The sequence below is a fragment of the Diospyros lotus genome, chromosome 12 (genome assembly GCF_014633365.1).
Source record: "Diospyros lotus cultivar Yz01 chromosome 12, ASM1463336v1, whole genome shotgun sequence".
Classification (NCBI taxonomy): Eukaryota; Viridiplantae; Streptophyta; class Magnoliopsida; order Ericales; family Ebenaceae; genus Diospyros; species Diospyros lotus.
This window is the reverse complement of record NC_068349.1, coordinates 25,829,342-25,851,790: the sequence shown is the minus strand read 5'-3', so window position 1 is coordinate 25,851,790 and position 22,449 is coordinate 25,829,342. Positions and strand designations below refer to the sequence as shown.

The 22,449-nt window shown below is 40.1% G+C and overlaps 2 protein-coding genes across 6 annotated transcripts in view; both read right to left on the bottom strand.

The window, feature by feature from the left end:
- Positions 1 to 22,449, bottom strand: part of LOC127814020 (uncharacterized) — a 92,344-nt gene that overhangs the window by 25,401 nt on the left and 44,494 nt on the right. For all 5 annotated transcript variants that reach the window (XM_052355232.1, XM_052355233.1, XM_052355234.1 and 2 more), the window contains one exon: positions 10,636 to 10,711. In XM_052355232.1, the coding sequence (XP_052211192.1) occupies positions 10,636 to 10,711 (76 nt within the window). The remainder of the gene's footprint in view (positions 1 to 10,635; positions 10,712 to 22,449) is intronic.
- On the bottom strand, positions 3,751 to 5,899 carry LOC127814021 (uncharacterized). The gene is made up of 2 exons (XM_052355238.1): positions 4,095 to 5,899; positions 3,751 to 3,968 (listed from the first exon to the last, which is right to left on the bottom strand). The coding sequence occupies exons 1-2, from the start codon at positions 4,648 to 4,650 to the stop codon at positions 3,913 to 3,915; spliced, it is 612 nt and encodes a 203-aa protein (XP_052211198.1). The 5' UTR covers positions 4,651 to 5,899; the 3' UTR covers positions 3,751 to 3,912.

Sequence of the window (22,449 nt, the reverse complement as noted above, 5' to 3'; positions counted from 1 at the left end):
TCCTGTCCAATATAGCTGTCGGTTATGCCACCTTTTCACTGCCTCTCGTCCTTGGAGGTAAGTTGGGGCTCATAGCTTGGTTCCCTATAGATTTCTTGAGTAGGGAGACGTGGAAGACTAGATGAATTTGGAAGTTCTCGAGAAGCTAGAGCTTGTAAGCCACACTCCCCAACTTGGCTATAATGGGGAAAGGTCCATAGTACCTTGGACATAGTTTGGAGACAAGGTCGGCCATCATTGCCTTGAGATAAGATGGATGCAACTTCAGATAAACCTCTTCTCCAACCTCAAACTCCCTTTCACTCCTTCCCTTATCCACTTGTTGCTTCATTCTATTTTGGGCCATGGCCAACTCCCTTTTAAGGTGCTGCAAGACCTCCTGCCTCTGCTGGAGGTGTACATCTACAGCTGCCATGTTGGTAGGGTCGCGTATGGTTGGTTTATAACCAAATAGGGCCTCAAAAAGTGACATCCGGATTGAGCTGTGATGGCTAGAATTGTACCACCACTAGGTTAGGGCTAGCCACTTGTGCCATTCCTTAGGGTGTAGGAAGCACAAACACCTCAAGTAATTCCTCAGACACTGATTAACTCTTTTCATCTGCCGATGGGTTTGGGGGTGGTAAGCTGAAGACATACTTAGCTTGGACCCTAAAGTCTTCAACAAATTTTGCCATAGGAGACTAGTGAAAACTTTGACTCTGTCAACGATTATGGTGCTGGAATTCCATGCAACCTAACAACCTAGTCCAGAAACACTCTCGCCACCTCCTAAGTTGTGAAAGGGTGAGTTAGGCTTAAGAAGTGTGCAAAATTCGTAAGCCTATCCACCACTACTAATATACAATTCCTCCCTTCTAACCATGACAACCCTTCAACAAAGTCCATCGATATACTCTCCTAGGCTTTCCCTGGTATGGCTAAGGGCTGCAATAACCCTGGAGAAGCCACGGTTTCATGCTTGCACCTCTTGCAAGGGTCACAAGCCATCACAAACCTAATCACAACCTCCTTCAATTTAGACCAAAAGCAGAGTTGTCTGACCTTATGGTAGGTGTTTTGTATCCCTGAATGCCATCCTAGTGGTGACTCATGCAAGGTCTGAAGTATCCTTTCCTTAAGCGCCTGTGAATCTCCAATTACAATTCATCCCTGATATCTATCTAATCAGCCCACTCCTTAGTGTGTAACCCCTCCTGCTAGTAGGGTCTAAAACCAACTGCTCCAACAAACGTTTTAACACTTCGTCTGATTCATAACTACTAGCCACCTCCTGGTACCAGTTAGGCACTAGTGTGGAAATGGCAGATAATTCTCCCCCTTCTTGGCACCTGGATAGAGCATCAACAACTACATTTTCCTTCCCCTTCTTGTATTAGATTACATAGTCTAAACCCATCAACTTGGTCATACCATTCTTTTGCAACTAGGTGTGAAGTTTATGTTGTAAATAGGAACTTCAGGCTTTTGTGGTCTATCTTAATCACAAATGCGGTCCCTTTTAGGTAATGCCGCCAGTTCTCTACTACAATCAACACCGCCAATAGTTCCTCCTCATAAATGCTCAAACCTTCATGTCTCGGGGCTATAGCCTGGCTGATAAATGCCAGAGCTCTTCCCTCCTCCCTCCTGTATTAGAACAACCCTTACTACTTTTCCACAGGCATTAGTCTCCAATACAAAAGTTTTACTAAAGACTGGCAATCCTAGCACTGGGGCCTCACTCATTGCCCTTTTTAACTGTTCAAAGGCTGCCTCAGCTTCAGGGCCACATTTGAAATCCTCTTTCCTCACTAACTTCGTCAATGGCCTATTGATCACCCATAATTCTTGATAAATTGTCTGAAGTACCCTGTTAGGCCAAGGAATCCCCTCAAAGCTTTAATGGTGGTTGGCCTTAGCCATGCCCACATGGTTGCCACCTTCTTTGGGTCTGTGCTAACCCCTTGATCTGAAATGATGTAGCCTCGGTACTTCACCTGCCTTCGGGCAAAAGCACATTTTAACTTCTTAATATACAATTGGTTGACCTTGAGAATCTCAAAGGGAACCTTTAGGTGTTGTAGGTGTTGATCAAAGGTTTGGCTATACACAAATATGTCATCAAAGAATACCAACATAAAGTTTCTAAGATAGGGCTCAAAGATTTGGTTCATTAGGGATTGAAATGTAGCTAGGGCAATGGTAAGGCCAAATGGCATTACCAAAAATTCATAGTTATGGGTTAGAAAGATAGTTTTTGGTATGTCTTGGGGGGCCATTCTAATCAGGTGATAGCCTGAATGGAGGTCGAGTTTAGAAAAAATGATGGCATTCTTTAGCTCGTCTAATAAGTCTTCAATGAGTAGTGTTAGATGTATACAAATGAACAGTTTGTATTATTCTCAAGAGTACAACATAAGCATATATATACATACATTTACTTAAAGATAAATACACTAATACCCCCATACTTATCTTAATTAACACTCCCCCTCAAGCTGGAGCATATATATTGAGCATGCCTTGCTTGGTACAAATATAATTCACACGAGACCCTCTAAGCGACTTGGTGAGTAAATCAGCTAGTTGATCATTGGAACCCACATATGTTGTAACTACATCCCTAGAGAGCACATTTTCTCTAACAAAATGGCAATCAATTTCAATATGTTTGGTTCTCTCATGAAACACAGGGTTAGAAATAATATGCATTGCAGCCTAGTTGTCACAAACCAATTGCATAGGCTTAACCTGCGTAACTCCTAACTCCTCAATTAATTGTTTCAACCACACTAGCTCACATGTTGTTACGGCCATTGTCCTGTATTCAGCCTCTGCACTGGATCTGGCAACAACAGTTTGCTTCTTACTTTTCCAAGAGACTAGGTTTCCACCCACAAAAACACAGTATCCAGATGTGTATCTCCTGTCACTAGGTGATCCTACCCAATCAGCATCCGTATATCCCACAATCTGACTGTGCCCATGATTTTGATACAATATACCCCGACCAGGGGTAGCCTTAATATTTCGAAGAATACGGATCACTACATCCCAGTGACTATCACAAGGTGAATCCAAGAACTGACTTACCATACTCATAGCAAATGAAATATCAGGACGAGTGACTGTGAGGTAATTAAGTTTCCCAACAAATCGACGGTAGCACCCATGATCAGAAAGAGGCTCCCCATGTCTCGGTAACAGGTTGATATTTGGATCCATAGGGGTATCTATAGGTTTACATCCAAGCAATCCTGTCTCTTCTAGCATATCCAAGGCATACTTCCTTTGAAAAATATAGATACCTTGCTTTGACCGAGCTACCTCAATACCCAAAAAATATCTCAAAGGATCCAAATCTTTCGTCTGAAACTGTTGGTGAAGATGTGCCTTCAATTCAGTGATACCAACATCATCATCCCCTGTAAGTACTATATCATCAACATACACCACTAGAAGAATGTGGCGGCCACACTGAGAACGATGAAAAACAGAATGATCAGCTTCACTTCGAGTTAACCCAAACTCAAGAACAGCGGAACTAAATCGACCAAACCAAGCTCGAGGAGACTGTTTTAAACCATATAAAGATTTTCGAAGGCGATGCACCAGTCCAGACTCCCCCTGAGCAACAAAGCCAGGAGGTTGCTCCATATACACCTCCTCCTGTAAATCGCCATGGAGAAAGGCATTTTTTATGTCCAATTGATGAAGAGGCTAGTGAAACATAGCAGCAAGGGATAAGAAAAGGAAAACAGAGGAGATCTTAGCAACAAGAGAATGTATCGCCATAATCAAGACCAAAAACCTGAGTGTATCCTCTAGCAACAAGGCGAGCCTTAAGACGATCAATCCGGCCATCAGGGCTAACTTTAACAGTGTAAACCCAGCGACAACCAAGAGTAGACTTACCCTTGGGAAGAGGTACTAAGTCCCAGTGGAATGTAAAGCAGACATTTCTTCGACCATAGCAGCCCGCCACCCTGGATGGGAAAGAGCTTCGGGAACAGATTTAGAAGGTAAAACAAAAGATAAAGAAGAAACAAAAGTAGAATATCCAGGGGACAAATAATCATAGCTAACAAAATGGGAGATAGGATGGCGAGTACCTTTACGAAGAGCAATAGGCAAGTCAAGATCAAAAGTCGAAGGCGACGGACCAAAGGAGGAAGAACGAATTGGCACCGAGGATGAGTCAGGAGACGGCTCCTGCGGACTAGCGACAACAGTCGGTGCTGGTTGGGCCACGAGATGTGGACGCCGTTGATAGACCTGAAGATCAAAGCGGTCAAGGCGAGAAGCAAAGGATGGTGGAAATGGTGAAAACGTTGGAGATGGAGGTGATGTGAGGTCAAGAGAAGGAACAAGCAAAGGTAACCCAACAGACACAAAATCGGAGATTGCAGATGAAGAAGGGAAATAAGAAGATGACTCGAAGAAGGTAACATCCGCTAAAACAAAATATCGAGTTAATTGAGGAGAGTAGCAACGATACCCCTTTTGAAAGCGAGAATAATCCAAAAAAAACACATTTGACAGAACGAGCAGATAACTTATCACGACTTGGGACAAGATGGTGAACAAAGCACGTGCTCCCAAAGATACTAGGGGGAAGAGAATATAAATCAACCCGAGGAAAAAGAATAGAATGAGCAATCTGGTCATTAAGGACAGAAGATGGCATGCGGTTAATTAAGTAACATGTAGTTAAGACAGCATCACTCCAGTATTGAAGAGGAACATGCATATGAAGAAGAAGTGTGCGGGCTGTCTCAATTAAATGACGATTCTTGCGTTTAGCTACCCCATTTTGTTGTGGGGTTCCAGGACACGAAATCTGGTGAAGAATCCCATTGGATGCCATATAAGATCTAAATGGGAGAGACAAATATTCAAGAGCATTATCACTACGAAGAACACGGATAGGCAAATTAAACTGTGTTCTAATTTCAGCACAAAATGTAGTGAAGACTGAAAATAACTCTGAACGCGTTTTCATTAAATATAATCATGTAATCCGAGAGAAATCATCAATAAATGTTACAAAATAACGAAAACCGTCTTGTGAACTGACACGACTAGGACCCCATACGTCTGAATGGACTACTGAAAAAGGAGAACTAGCACGTTTAGTAACTCTACTTGGGAAAGAACTACGAACATGTTTCCCAAATTGACAAGACTTGCACTCTTAAGGAAGAAATACTAGAGAGATTGGGAACCATCTTCTTGAGATGGGAAGAGATGGCTGTCCCAACCGACAATGGACTTGTAGTGGGGAAGATGTTATCATGCACGCCGCTGAAGAAGCAGGGAGAGACAGATAGTAGAGACCGTGAGACTCAAGCCCCGTGCCAATCGTCCGCCCAGTCCCCCGATCCTGCACAAGAACAAAATCAGACGAGAAAGTTATAGAGCAATTAAGACTACGAGTGAGTTGATTGACAGAGAGCAAATTAAAGGTACATTGTGGTAAATGTAAAACAGATGATAATGGTAAAGTAGGAAGAGGTAATGCGGTACCAATACCCGTGACTGAGGCTTGAGAGCCATCAGCCAATGTAACAGGAGGTAGAGACTGCGAAGTTTGAACATGAGATGGGAGAGAACGATTACCAGACATGTGATTGGTGGCACCGGAGTCGAAGATCCATGGGCCAAGAGAAGATGAAGACTTAGTAAAGCAGGCAGTAGGGTTACCAGTGTCAGCAAAAGATGTGACAGGTGAAGTAGCCTGTTGTGCTACCTGGAACTAAAGAAACTGAGCATACTCCCCCTCGAAGATAGTCACTGGTGAGGAATCACTGGGTGTGATAGATGCATGACCCTCTAAAATGCCCACAACCATGTTAGCAGTACTGGCTGCATAAGGTGGACGTCCATGTAGGCGATAACAAGTCTCTCTAGTGTGACTAGGGGTGTTCAAAAAAACCTGTGCACCGCGGAAACCGGCCAAACCAAACCAAACCAAACCGAACCGGTCGGTTTTTTTTTTTTTTTTTTGCGGTCCAAAACGGTTTGGTGGTTGTACAAACCGCACGGTTTGCGGTTTGTATGGTTGGCAGTTTGGTTTAAAACCAAACCGCCCAAGAAAATATAAAAAAATATATAAAAATATATTATTATAAAAATCACCCCGACAGCCCCTACAACCCTTATTATTATAAAAATCACCTTATATTTTTATAATAATATATAACAAGTTTATAATAATATATAACTATTATAATTGCCAACAAATTATAATAGTTTATAATAATATATAACTATTCTTTCCAATATTTTTATACTATATTATATATTGTTAATAGTTATTTTCAAACGGCGGTAAACCGCACCAAACCAGACCGCAAATGCGGTGCGGTTTGGCCGCACCCAAACCAGACCGCGGTCTGGTTTGATCAGAAAATCGCACTAGCGGTTTGGCTTGCTGAAAATGGTTCACACCGGCCAAACTGCACCGTGAACACCCCTAAGTGTGACCAAGGCGATTACAATAAGAGCATTGGGGCCGTGGACGACCACCACCCCGACTACCACCACGATTACAAGTGTTGAACTTTCTGTAGAAGAAGTATCAAGCATCACTCCTCTCTATCCTTCTTCCACACGCACAATTGAGATTGTCTCATTTAGAGAAGGCAGATCCTCCTTTCCAAGGATCTGAATTCTAATTGCATCAAACTCCAAGTTTAGCCCAACAAGAAAATCATAGATTCTCTCTTTTTCAACAAATCGTTTTTGTAAAGCTGCATCATCATTTCACTTCATCTAAATGCATTGATAATGATTCAACTCTTACCACAAAGTTTGCAACGCATACTCGATGATTGATTGAGATCCTTACTTGGTGGCTACCACCTTTGTCCTGATCTCATAAATCTGACTAGCATCATGGACTTTAGAGTATATGAGCTTCACAGCATCCCAAATCTCCTTAGCAATGGTTAGAAATATAACTGTGTCACTGATCTCTAGTAGCATGGAATTCCAAAACCAAGACATGACCAACGAATCCTCATTGTCCCAGGCTACATATGTAGGATCATCCTTCTTAAGCCCGATTCCAAGTAAATGACTCAGCCTCCCCCTTTACCTTTCAGAAACGTCCAGATTAACTGAGACCATTTCATGTAGTTCCTACCATTTAGTCTATAGGCAGCCTGAATATTCTGCAATTCCCCACTATAAGTCGTACCATTATTTCCAGAAAAAGGTACCTCCGTTGTACCACTAGATTCAGTTGAGTCTGTCATGGTTGTAGGGTTTCGATAGCTATGAAAGTGGATTGGATATCAATATTGGCTATAGCCAACAAACCAAAACACCATGGCTAACTCTAGGAATATGAACTTAGGACTCTGATACCATGTCAAAACTAGCCGAGAAAAATACCAATCACATTCCTCATTGTAGGGTTACAAGATTATATTCAATTGGTAAATGAGGACAAACTAATCTTAGTCTTTTATAATAGGCAGTTTCCTAATTAGCTCCTACTGAAATTAAGAAAGATTTACTACATAGAATACAACTAGAAAGATACAGTCAAGATAGAATCTCCTAGGAGAAAGAAATAGAAAGGAAATATGGAAACATAAATCAAGCATATAAATCCCTAAATATGGATGGGAATCTCAATATTTTTTAACAAATTTTCTTTATAAAACAAGTCAGAGAACACTAGAATCTTACGATGTACAGTAGAGATATGAAAAGACTTTGGAAGTAACATGTTAGAGCAAGTTCTAGCAGGAGGTTATGTAGGTTATGATAGTGTTAAGTGGGTTTGTGACAACTTTAATTATTCATCTCATATGCACCTGGGTTTGAGCAAGAGTCGCTACATGTTAAAGAGCCACCTAGCTTGTTGCTACTCTATGCGCACTATGGTGCTCAAAAATAGAGTGAAAAAATATAAGAGATTTTCAAGGTGCTCAGCAATCTATTTCTTTTTTGTAAGTAACCATCTTTCTTTTTCCTATTTCTAAGATTGAGGAAAGATTGTCCATTTAGTCTTGATTAATTTTCAGTTACATCTTATTTCTTTGTCATGGGTGGTTTGCCCCTTGAGGATATTTGGTTAACAATATGCCTATTTGAAAAAAGGATAAATTACACTAGGCACCCCTGAGATTTGGTTAAATGATATAGACACCCTTGACATATCAGGAATGACAAAGACCTCGTATGAAATTATAGACCGTGCATCACTTTCCCCCATACCATGAATAAACAACCATTAATTTTTCACAAATGCCCATTGCCCAAAATACCCTCTCTACTCTCTTTCTTTGTTGTAATTATAGAGAAATAAAAATAATAAAAAAAGGCAACCAGGGCAGCCAACCGCGAGCACCCAACCACCACCAATGATGAACCTAAACGAGTTCCTCACCACCAAAGCAGTTGTTTCAATGGAGGAACCCAAACAATGTTCCTCCATTCCCCCCTCCCCCCTCCCTCTAACAAAGCCAAAGGATTTGAGAGAGAGAAAGAGAGATGTAACCTTACCACTGCCGCTATAGAGTTCCTATCTCTTTCTCTCTTCATCCCCATCAGCAAGCAAATTGAAGGGTTTGTCCTAGGCCACCATTGGGCAACAAAATTGCCATCAGCCCCCACATTGGGATTCGATTTGCAGAGTTGTTCTCGGAATATTAAACCCCACTAAGGTTTGGTAGAACCTATAGAAAGTGTTTATGGGTGAGGGGTTGGCTGAGATATGGGATTGACATTGTAACTGGAGAAAATGTGGCCTACATTGAAGAAGAGGAGCCCGATTGGCATGCATGGGAGAGGGAGAGGAAAGAGAAAGAGAGTGAATTTTAAAATGAGTCAATTTACCCAACAAGTTAACAATAGGGGAGGCTTTTGCCATTTTTGATATGTTAGGAATGTCCGTGTCTTTTTGCCTAACCTCAAGGAGGCCCGACGCAATTTACCTTTAAAAATTAAACAGTTAGCTATTTGCATACAATCAATCAATAACCAAAGATTCACTTGAGAGTTCAATTATTAGTCGGCTTGTACACAAGTAGATATATGAAAAGAGCAATTAGATGACATTCAAAAGTAAATTGTGGAGCAAGGGAAAAAAAAGAAAAAGAATAACTAGAACTTTTTCTTTGGCTCCTACAGAACTGCATCTAGATGAGATTTGTTTTCTTATTCTTTTCACGAGCCAGTCTGCTCTCACTTCAGTCCATCAAATTGCACAATAACTTAAAAATCAGGCTAAGTAGGATTCTTTAGCCATATGAACCAAATGAAAGGCAGTGATGAAATCAACCAAAGTCTGCATTCAGAAAACCAAAGGCCCTATGGTTTCAGATATTTGATGATATATTATTTGCATGTTGATAAAACTATCACAAGATTTGAAGAATTTTATTGTCAACAAGGTATAAACATCATAGGAGCACGTAGAGTTCATGTGCATTTGGTGTACCTAGGGTGTAACTTGGTTATATCAAATATATTCAACGATGACATGAATATCTTTATGAGTTACTACTACTTTTCTGAAAAAATACATATCATCTAATATATTCAACGATGACATGAATATAATCAGTAGGATCCAGTCAAGTCATATCATCTCTAAAGCAGCTTCATTGGCAAGGAAATTTGTCAAGAACTCGCAAGTGGGATATTCTGTGAATGCCAGTTTTATGAATCCAAAATACCTTTCCCTTCATAAGAGATATAATTAACGAGCTCCCTTTCAAAGAGATAATCACAGGGTCATTTCCCGGACAAACTTTTCGTCTGGTATTACATGCTTCTGCGGTTTCAATGTGATAAGTAACAAATACACAATAAAGTAAGCTTCTGATCAGACATGAAAGCAATGGTCCAAATATTGATTGTATACAAAAAAACAGCTAACTTTCAACATAAGAGGACAAATCCACCAACATCTTTCCTTTTGGCATGTATTTCATGAGCTTAATAAACAATCAAATGATTCATAAAGACCTAGGAGATTGCACTACGATGGAATGTTCTTGAACAGAGCTGTGGCAAATCAATAATGAAGTCATCATTAACCTTCCTATAATCCATCACCAATATTCAATTCATATGTCACTACAATCCCAATATGAAGAAAAGATAGTCAGAGAGATGTTAGATTGTTTGTTAATCATAAAGCAAATAATTTAGCAACTCTATCACAAACTTACTTTTAGATTCCCAAACTTGAAGTCAATACCTCTAGTCAGTTACTTGGTATAAATTTCTTACAGCGCCTTAAGATCCCGGATGTAAGGTGAACAGTCACTCAAGTTCTTAACGAACTAAAGCCGGCAAGATTAATTCCTATTCTTTCTGGTTTGCTTTAACAATCACATTGTAATCTATCATGACTTAGAATATTTAGATACCAGCCTTGGCCTGGCATCATCCCTAGTTAGACATTTACAAAATCCAAAAAGTACAACTTGTGGAAGGAGACTGCCTTCCATGAACCTTTGGCAACGCCTGTGTGTGAGCTGGAAACCTAACATATCAGTTGCTCAAAATCAAATTCAAGCAATGAAGGAAACCCTTGAATGGTTATTTTCCATCCAAACAAAAAGGAACATTTTTAAGCAAGACACTAAAAATTTACCACTTCAAGAAAGCAGGACCAAAGCAAAATCTCACCATCACTCTGACCATCTTCAATTGGCAAGCCATTGGTTTTCTGAGTGACCCATATTTGCAATGGAATTCTGGCTTCCTGTAGAAACTGAAACCCATGAGACATGTTCTGAAAAAAACATGAAAATTCACTAACAATAATTATGCTTAAATGTAGTAAAAGAAGCATATCCAGCTACCAAACATGTGCAAGACATCTTACAACTGAGTAATGCAACTTTAAGAAAATTGAGGAGAGTAGTTCGCATGAACCACAAGGAAGGCAGTTTAACAATAACCCAAAATAATTCTGCCACATGGAGGGCATATAGTTGCTGCTATTCAAGCTATTATTAATTTATAATGTTTACCATTACAAGAAAGTGCTTTTTGAGTAGTTGAGATAGATGACAAGACCTTCACCTTATAGCTAGCAGATGAAGTATATGGGAGGAAAACATACAAATCGAGAAACAAGAAACCATGCTAATGTTTTAGAAGAGAAAAAAAAAAAGCCCTGGGTTTTATCTATTCAATACAGGGAATAATTTTGTTTAGAAGACAAGATATACCCAAGTGGCTGAGAGTTTGGAGAAAATCCACTTATGCCAATGAATAAACATTTCATCAAGCACTTGTGAATGCATGGGGCTAAATCCTAGGACTACAGAGAGTATTTTCACTCCCCCTGATGTTCTAGGTTAAAGCTTAGAAAATGAAGATATGAAAAAGGAACCTAAATAATCAGTACCTTCCTCAAGGGCAAGATGGAAGAGTGGGGTGGAGGAACCATAGAAGTGACATTTCTAATGCATAATCTGCTGAGATATTTCATAATTTAAGAAGCATAAGTATAGATCATTGTTACCTCAAAACAATAATACTACACAATTTGCAAATTTAAGCATTCAAGAATGCTAGACTTGCACTCAGAATCAAATTTCCATGCATGACTAAGCAAGGAATAGTGAAGACGCAAGAGTATAAGGGAGTCCTAAGTGTCAACATGCAGAAGTTCCAACATACTGTCAAGTCTGGGAAGAGACTAGAACTCACAGAGAGTTCAGAAATTTTGAGAGGGAAAGAGAAGAGTTTTGGAGGGAGGGGGAGAGAGAGAGAGAGAGAGAATTAATAGGGAAAGAGATTATCATCAATCGGATAACTCCCATCCTCCAACACCTGGCCTTATATAGCCCCTTCCCATGGATTCTTATCATAACAGTGAGGAGCGTTCTACAACTACTTACACAAGTGGCCATATGGCTACAATTATTACAAGAAAATTTCAATAATGTCCTTGGGGTGGTAACATTCCCCACTCCTAGAAACAATTCTTGTCCTCAAGAATCTAAAGTAACCTTGTAGCTCGTGGGAACTGAGTGAGCAACTCGGGTAGCTACTCCCACGTTGTATGGTTGGGGTCCCTTTGTGTCCACCAAACTAGCACCTGAGTTAGGGGCACTGAGTCTCGATATATCACCCTCTTGTCCAATATACCTTGAGGCTCCACCACTCCTTCCACCTCGTTCATAGGGGGTAAGTCTAAGCTAACTGTAGCATGGGGCTCAATGGACTTCTTCAACAAGGATACGTAAAACATGGGCTACATGTTCACTCCCTCTGGCAATCTCAGCTTGTAGACCACTTTTCCCACCCATGACCAGTGTTATTAAAGGCTCAAGGCACATTAAGACGCAAAAACGTGTTGGAACCTGAGGGGCAAGGCGCAAGGTGAGGCACGCATTTGATGAAACTACGCGCATGCTTACTTAAAGAAAAGAAAAAAAATATCTTAGTTGAAAAATAATATATAAAATAAGTCATAACTCCTAATAACATATTTACAAGTATGCTATCAAGGAAATTAAAAAATTCAACATATACTAATGAAAAGAACAATAAAAAAATGCCAAAAGATGTAATCTAAAAATCTTTAAATCAACTTAAATTAAATCTTAAAATAAATTATAGGTCTTAAATCTTAATCAAGATTGACTAATTATGCAATTTAAATAATCTAAAAATTATCCTCATCATCAAGATCAAACATTTCTATATTTTCATCATTAAAAGCATCATCTTTAATATCTTCTTCCACATCATCTACTCCTTTTGTTGGATGATTTCTATGGTTTAGAAGTGTGATGATAGTTTCATACATTTTTTTGGTAGGTAATATACAAGACTTAAATTTGCATCTTTCTTTGTATAATGAAAACTCAGCCTCTGTGGTGTTTATAAATATTGATCACGCCAATAGAATGTTGATCATTGGATATTGAGTGTAGTTTGACTTTTTATTACTGGAATAATATAATTTTAAAGAAAATGGAAACTTGAACAACTTTAACAAAACATTGTTGAAGTAAATGAAACACAATAAAAGAAGATGGGAAAATAAGGAAAAGCCACTATTTAACTTGGGCCTATGAAAATATAATTTTCTTTGTCCCTTTTTGTCCACTTCTTGCATCTGGAGATAATAGATGATATATGCCTAAGAAAGATGGTTGCAAGTATGGGGGTGTTGTTTTGGTGACTTAATGTTACATTTTGTTATTGCATGCCTTGAATTTATTCAATTCTCCCTATCCATCTTCATCTAGTTCAAATTCAATTAGAGCATTTGAAGTAGACTGCCTTTTTACTTATTGTCAAATTTATAGTTGAAGTAATAAATATAAATCCTAAACAGTAAAAAATTAAATCAAGTAACAAACAGTCAAATAAAAACCTTAAAAAACAATTAAAAAGCCCAAGGCGCGCCTTAGCCTAAGGAGCCTTGGGTTGAGGCGCGCCTTGTAGTTCTACGCTCACCTGGGATGCTTTCAGGCGCCTAGAGTGCGCCTTGGTACGCCGTGCGCCTTGAGCCTAGGCATGCACCTAGGCGCGCCTTTAATAACACTGCCCGTGACTTTATTGCATAGGGCCCAAAGTATTTGGGGCTTAGTTTAGATGTTGATATAGTTGTAAGGGGTTGCTGTAAAAACCTTTTCACCCTCAGAAAAACCCAATCTCCCACCTCAAAAGTCCTGTCACTCCTTCTATCAGTACTCTACTTCATCCGGTTTTGAGTTACGTTTAATTCCCTCTTAAGTATATTCAGAATTTCTTACCTCTGCTATATATATTGTCCCACAATGGCCATGGTTGTTGTAGCACTTGATAGGGTTGGAATCAGTGGGGGTTTGTACCCAAACACTGCTTCGAAAGGGCGTCGATAAATGGCACTGTGGTGGCTTGAATTGTACCACCACTGGGCTAAAGATAGCCATCAATGACAACTCTTAGGCTTAGTGTAGCACATGCACCTCAAGTACCCTTCCAAGCATTGGTTGACTATCTCCGTTTAGCCATCTGTTTGGGGGTGGTAAGCCGTAGACGTGTAATCCGACTCCCAAACTCTTAAACAACCCTTGCCCAAACATGCTTGTAAAGATCCTGTCTCTATCCGAAACAATTGACTTCGGTACCCCATGAAGCCTCATCGTTGCATCCATAAACACCCTTGCCACCTCTTATGCTATAAAAGGATGGATTAGGCTAATAAAGTGTGCAAACTTAGTCAGCCTATCCACCACTACCATCACCACATCTCTACCCTCTGATTTGGGCATCCCTTCAACAAAGTCCATGGATACTCCCTCCCAAGCTTGCTTTGGAATTTCCAAGGGTTATAGAAGCCAGGGATAGGCCACATTCTCGTGTTTACATTTCTGGCAAGTCACACAAGACAACACAAAGTCCACTACTTCCTTCTTCTGCCCTGACCAAAAAAATAATTGTTTCACCTTGTGGTAGGTTGCCTGGATTCTTGAGTGGCCTCCCACTGGTGATCCATGTAGGGTAGTTAGGATTCTTTTCTTCAGTGGTTCATCATCACCAACCACCATCCTCCCTTTGAATCTTATTAGCCCATTAGAAAGGGTATACCCTGATGTCCCTAATGACTATCAGTCATACCAATAACTCCTTGATCCATGGTGTCTGATCATAACTTCCAACCACTTCTTTTACCCATTTTGGAACTACAGCAGAGATGGCTTGACATTACCCATTCTCTTCCTTCCTCAATAAAGCATCGGCCACAACATTTTCCTTCCCTCTACAGTACATAATGGTGTAATCCAGCCCTATCAACTTTGAAACCCCTTTTCTCTACAACCGGGAATGCAATCTTTGCTGAGACAAAAATTGCAAACTCTCATGATCAATTTTAATTATAAATGGGTTGGCCTCTAAGCAATGTCTCCACTTCTCAATAGCTCCCAATACTACTTGCAACTCCTTATCATATACACTTAGGCCCAAGTGTCGGGGAGCTAATGCCTGGCTGATGTAGGCAGGGGCCTTCCCTCCTGCATGAGCACTGTCCCTATCCCTTTTTCACAAGCATATGTCTCCACCACAAAGGGTTTAGAGAAGTTTGAAAGGGCCAGCACTGGAGCCTCTATCATAGCCTTCTTAAGGGTCAAAAAAGCTGCCTATGCCCGAGGATTTAACTGGAAGCTATCCTTCTTAAGGAGCTCTGTAAGAGGCTTACTGATAAGGGCATAATTCTATACAAACTTTCTGACTTTCTGTAATAGTCGGTCAATCCAAGAAATCCCCTTAGCTCCCTTACTAACTGTGGTCTAGGCCACTTCACCATAGCTGCTACCTTGTTAGGATCAGTTCTCATCCCTTCCCCCAAAATGATGTGGCCTAGGTACTCCACCTCCTTTTTAGCAAAGGTGCACTTTCATAGCTTAACATACAGTTTATTAGAATTCAATACCTCAAATGTGGTTCTTAGGTGGGATAAGTGCAAATCAAAGTCTTGGCTATACACAAGGATATCATCGAAGAGACTACGATGAATTTCCTTAGGCAATGTTGAAACAGTTGGTTCATTAGGGCCTGAAAGGTTGTTGGGGCATTGGTGAGCCCAAATGGCATCACCACAAATTTGTACAGCCCCTGGTGAGTACAGAAGGAGGTCTTTGGGATATCAAAGGGTGTCATCCAAATTTGATGATATCTGAATCTTAGGTCCAGTTTTGAAAAGATTTTAGCCCCAGATAATTCATCTAAAAGGTCATCAATGAGGGGAATAGGGAATTTGTTTTTGATGGTGTTGGAATTGAGTTGACAATAGTCAAACACAAAACCTCTAAGATCCATCTTTCTTTTTCACAAATAAAACAGAGGATCCAAAGGGGCTTTAGCTAGGGCATATGATGGAAGTGGAAAGCATATTAGCAACTTGTTTTTCAATCTCAGCCTTTTGTATGGGAGAGTATCTGTATGCTCTCACGTCCACTAAGACAGAGTGTGGTTTGGGGAATATAGAATGGCCTAAGGTTCTTTGGGGTGGCCGGGTATGAGGTTCAACAAATAGATCCTAAAATTCTTTTAATAGTAGATTTAAGCTATTGGGAAGTGTTACGTTGGTAGAGGATGGGAACATGGCCAAGCTACCTCCCATTAGAAGATCCTCCTCTATCTCTCTGCATTCTGGTTCATGCCACTCCAATGCATGAATAGAATACATTTGGGCTATCCGACCCCCTTTACTCTTCATCCACCTCTGTAATTTCTTTCCCCTTATCAACTTGCATTCCCCTTGCTCCATAATTCCCCTGAGAATGAGCCTTGAGTTACCCATCTTCACCGTGACTTCCAATTTGTTGAAGTCAAAAGTGAGAGGGTTGACTGTCTTCATCCAATCCACCCCCATCACTATGTCACAACCTCCTAATTCCAATACTCTCGGGTCAGCTTGGAATACATGCCCCTGCATCTCCCAACAAAAACCCTCACACTTGTTATGGCCTATGTTGCACGGAAACGGCTTAGAGCCGTTTCCCCGTTTCCAAAATGTTTTCGAAACATTTCTCATTCCCATTTCGGACCCTATTTATGCCTATTTTTATAAAAGAATGTTCATTTTCACATTTTCGTTTCGTATCAGAAATGTTTCTCGTTTTCGTTTCCATGTAACTTAGGTTGTGGCTATACATCTTACTCCCATTGGCCACAGTCACTGATAGGGGAGTTGTGGCCGTTAACTTGCACTTCAATGCCATGGTTGTAGCTTCATTAAGGAAGCTGCGAGTGCTACCACTATCGATCAGTACCAACAACTACTTCTTCCCCACTTGCCCTTGCACTTTAATGATTTAACCGGTAGGCCGATAGGTACCCCTTCAAGGCATGGAAAGAAATTTCCCCACCTTCCTACTCTGATTCCTCCTCAAAAATAGGCCTTGCTGCCTCTTGCTTCTCCTCATCCTCCTTTTCCAGGTCGGCAGCTGTTGAAATGTTGTCTTGAGTATATGGCATAAGTGAATGATGGCAGAGTTTTGATTTATTCTCTTCTATTGTAACGAGTGGATTGTATTCTCTAAGAGGAAGGCTAGAGTTCTAATTTAGCTTTGTAATCTTGGGAGAAAAGTTTCTATTTGTACTCGAGAATAGGGGGGAGATCTTGTTGTTGTTCGGGTCGGATTTATTTGATAAATAAGACTGCTTGGGGTGCTCTTTGAATGCTGGATGTAGGTTTCCTTAAAGGAAACTGAACCAGGATAAATCTTTGTGTTTGTGTGCTCTCTTGTTCTTATTTTCTTTCTGTTTGATTGCTTAAGTTTTCTGTTTCAATTCCTATTATCACCGAGAGGATTTGGGAGTGTTGAGAAAGGCCTATATCATCTAAGGGTAATTCCGCATAGTCCAAGGTTAACAAATTGGTATCAAAGCTAGGTTTTAGGTTCAAAAACAGTCCAAGAACTGTCAAGATTTCATCCATTTTTATTCTCTATCATAGAACAGTGTCCAAGATGTTGACCACTAGGTATGATATTGAGAAGTTTGATGGCCAGAACGATTTCGGCCTTTAGAGGATGAAAATGAGGGCATTACTAGGGAATCTAGGACTAGAAGAGGCTTTAGATGAGGAAGAAACACTTTTTGAAACCTCCATTGTAGAACAAAAAAAGGAAAAATCAAAAGAAAAGAAAGATATTGACAAGAAAGCTTTTAACACCTTAATTTTATGTTTGGGGGACAAAGTCTTGAGGGAAGTGGCCAAAATGACCACGGCATCAAACCTTTGGAAAAGATTGGAGACCCTTTACTTAACTAAAACCCTGTCTACTAGGTTATATTTGAAAACCAAATTTTTCTCCTTTAGAATGGATGAAGGTAAGAAACTGCAGGAGCACATATATAAGTTTAACAAGTTATGTTTGGATCTTGAGAACATAGACATCAAATATGATGATGAGGATAAGGCCTTAGTCTTATTGCACTCTCTACCAAAGTCACATATGAAACCTTTATTGACATCTTAAAACATGATAGAGACAAGTTGTCTCTAGATGATGTGACTGGAGCCTTAAGTTCCAAGGAATTACAACATAAGGTTGAAGGAAAGAACTCTATACATGATGCTCTGACAGTTGGGACTAGACCAAAAAACCGGGACCCTAAATTTAAGGGTAGGTCTAGGTCAAAATCTAGGAATGGAAGGAAAATGATAAGATGCTATCACTGCCATGATGAGCAACAAATTAAGAAGAATTGTCCCAAAAGAAAGAGTGAAGTCCTAGAGAAAAACCCTGGAATTTCTTCATCTGCGTGTGAGGTTAACTATGATAGTGCAGATGTAACACCCCCTCAACTCAAGTATTACATGAAGGCATATACACATAAGTTACCTAAGGGGTGTTAGGAAACCCCGATCAACGAAAGCTATGGATCGAACCTGCCAAGAGAATTGAAAGGGTTTCCTAGACTAATATAAGCACATACAAGTCTTTTCTTTCAGGTAGTATCTAAGTTTAACATTAAATAGTACATCCATTAAACTTATACAATGCTTTGAATACATCTTGAACAATACTACATATTAAGTTACAAGTTCTATAAATAACATTAAGCGTCCACAACTTCCTTGCTTGCCTCCTCAGTTCCTGACACATTAAACATACCTAGAACGTGAAACGTTCCAAGGGCATCAACCCAAGTTAGATAACAAGTATCCAAGTGAACTGGTTTCATGAAAGAAGTAAAACATTTATATTATGCACATATGCAAAGTGAAATCCCCTTTTGTGAAAACCATGCCAAGGTGTTGCAATCACCCCCACGCACGTCATGCTCACATCAAACACAGGTATGTGACCCCACAGAGCCACCCATGACGGCCACTAGCTTGCCACAACGCCTCATGCCATGTAGTGAAGAAAAAGTAAAGAAACATGCTATATAAGGAAATCAAGTGAGTAGATTCACAGCCAAGCACAAATGACTCAATAAATGATCAACATGTAGCAAGGAACATGCAAGAAACCATTCACCTTGGTCGTTAGCCTCGCCGAAGTACTGTTCACAGGGTTTTCAGTTCAGTTTTGCTACAGTTTCACAAAGTTCATGTCACCAATTCCAAATATTTTTGCATAAGATAATAGATAATAAATTAAGGGAGAATTATGGAAAATTTCAGAGGGAAAGGCCCTTTCACGCACCGCCACGCGCCACCAAAAGGGTGGCCACGCGGCGCAGCAGCTGGCGCGTGCGATGCGTGCACCGCCTTCTTCCTTGCATCTAGTTTGCCGGACTTTCACTACCGAAGTTTAAAAACTTCATATCTCGATCATTTTAGCTCCATTTTGGGTCCCGTTTGGACCCACATACTCCTTTTTCTGTCCTCTATGTGATTATCCAAAAATATCGAACTTACCTCGACGTTTTCCAGCAGCTTATACCAGTTTTCGGGCACCTCCTCAAATTTTCTGGCAGGCCTTGGATCTCCCTCGTTTTTTACTGTTTTTCCCTCTTTCTTCCACCAGAATCTTCCCTACTTTCTAGAGAATGATACTCTACCTTCCGCTCTCTAATTTGGTTGAAAGATTTGGATGAATCTCTCATCCTATTTATAGACTTCATTGGCCGTTGGATGATCGCCACCTCTTTCTTGGGATTTGTGCCATCATGATGACTTCTTGCCACCTTTCGCCACTTGTATGCCTTGGGAAGTGTGCCTCATGATTACCCCTAACGAGCCGTTCATCCAGTTTAGTTATTCCAACGATTTAGTTGCAAGTTTCTAGAAATTACGCCTTTGGCCCGAAGTTTCATTCCAACTACTTTTTGGCCCTTCCTTAAAACCTCCTAACTTTCCTTTAATTCCTCCAAGCTCCCCCAAAGAAAAGGATTTCTACCATTATTCCCTACGTTTCCAATAATTACGCTTACACCCCAATAATTCTGAGATATTACGCTTTCACTTTCTACCTTTGAAAATTGCTTTTCAAATCAAGCTCCATATTTCCTTAAAAACGTTTCATTCCTTTATATACACAAGGTTTACAAAACATTTCTCTAGGGGTATTACAGCAGATGTCTTTTGAGTGTCTAGAAATGTTGGAAAAGTAGCATAGTTTCTAAGTTTAGGGTGGACTCATCATAGGAAATGGTTTTTCAATCTATAGAGTCATAGTAGGTGATAAGGTGTTATTAGGTAATAATCAAGAGTAAAGTATCAAGGGATTGGAGATGCAAGGGAAATAGGAATCATGTAGATTTGGTAAGATCTTCGAAGTAAAAATCTCCAAATCAGACCTTGCATATGTCAAAAGCCCATTAGAGATCAGTTCTAGGATCTAGGAGGACCTATCAAGGCCTTGTCTCATGGTGGAGCTAGGTGAGGTGATCCTAGTGGAGATGGTGTGTCCCTAAGAAATTCCCAAGTGTATATGAGCTTGCGGGAATTAAAATAAGCTTGCTGGAAATTGCTTCTGGTATGAAAAGGTTAGGTGCTTTAGAGTTGTGAAATAGGTATGCCTAGGACTTCTAAAGCTAGGGTTCCTACCTATGTGGGAAAACTCTACCAATAGGACATAAAATTAGCAGATGCTAAGGGCAAAGAGATGGAATCTGGGATGCTGAAAAATAAAACAGCATGTATTATCCTTTGGGAATATTCTAAACTAACCTGTGAACCAGAGTATAGCAATAGAAAAATTTAGAAAAAAATTTGTCATATTCATTGTGTAAGCTTGGGCTAAATTGTGAGAGGGAGGAAGCTAGTGTATAGCTTTGGCTCTTGCAATGAGGGTCATTGTGAACAGTGAGGGAAAAAGGGTGTGTACAAGGGTTGTCTTGTATGGTGAAGCCCATGTTGATCAAAATCTGGATTAAGCAAGGAAAGGGAAATAGAATCATCTTGTAGATAATGAGCAAGGGAATAGAAGGACTAGTGTTGCCTAGGATGGCTAAAAGATAGAACCACAAGTAATCTACCAGTGAGGTATGGAATGTTGGGTTTAAGGAGTCTTATGCACTGTTTTTTGAGTGCTAAAGAATAGGCTGGAAAATAGAATCTCTCGTAGAAGAAGAAGGGATGCACTCTTGTCCAAATGAATGACATGAAGCCATGTAAATTTGGGGAGAAAATTAAACTTGGACTTAAATGGAATATCCCTTAGGTTAAAGGGGTGGAGTGTTGTTGTAGTGTCTATTTGTAAATTAAGTGCGTGCTGGGAAATGGGAAAAATCTAGGGAAATGGTTAGACATGGCCATTGGTTATAGCAGCACATGAAGGCTTAATTTGGGTCAAATAGGTGTCACTAATCAGCTAGTATCCATGGAAAATTAACAGAGAAATTAGTCTTATAGAGTAGCCCAAGGGATTAGAGGTTAGAGGGAAAGGTAAGCAAGGTTTATTGCTTAGAAGGTCTCTCTATGAGTTAAGTAATTCCTAAGCCAAAATATTATAAGAATTGGAGTCTCTTATGATGGTCCAAGGGGTTAAAAATGAGTGCATGGAAAAGCTGTGTGTATTCCAGTGGTATACCTAGTATATTGAGAGGCAGTTTTATTGATATTTTTCTCCTAATAGAACTCTCAAGGTGCAGCTGAGTGTTTAGATCAGTGTTTGAGAGTGTGGGAGAAAGGATAAGCTAGAAATCTAAGGCATAGAGATTGGAATAGAAATGGACAGCTTGAGGCAGCCTAGGTCTCCCAATCATAAGCATATTTTAGTAGGTTGGTAGTTAGATGAGTCTCAAGAGAGTTGAGCAATTCTCAAAGTTTGAAACAAACATAAGAGAAAGTCAGTGGTAAATCCTAAAAGCCCGGTTTTGGGAGCTAGGAGACAGTCTAGCAAAGTTAAGGCCAATCCGGGTAAGGTTCACTGTGTTGTGATGCTGTGTAAAAGGATGGAACCTTTGGGATTAAGGAATAACATTAATTATGGATTTGGTTTATGGTGGAGTGTACTTAGACAGAAAGTTATGTATTTTAGGTTGCTGGTTGTATAACTAGAACCCTAAAAGGAATGTCTAGGTAGAGAAAGTTGGCATAGCCAAATGGGGCATAGCCAATGGGCAGTCCATTTGGCTTAGTTTTTAGTCCCACCATGTAGTATATCAATCATATTAGTGTTAGGAATATGTTCATTAGGATTTCTCTTGAGGAGGATAATATCTAATGAGAGTTGCAAGTTTAGTTATGTCAGATTTCCGATTTGACCGGTTAACACGAGAACAGCTAGGGAAAGGAAATAGAAGACTCGAGAGAGACGGAAGGGAGAATAGGGAGAAATTTAGAGGGAAATAGAATTGAGGAGGAAACTGATTTCCTGATTTCATTCAACATATTCAAACCCAGCGCCTCGATCAATTTATATACTAATCAAAATCAATTAGGCGCCAAAAGCCGTTGGCTCGCCCATGCGAATGCACAAGTGGCCATGTGCACTTACAAGTGGTCTCCGCGTGCGTTGAGTACGCTTTCACGCGATTATGCATGCTGGAACCGTTTCTCTAGCTAAGCACAAGGATTTATTTACATTC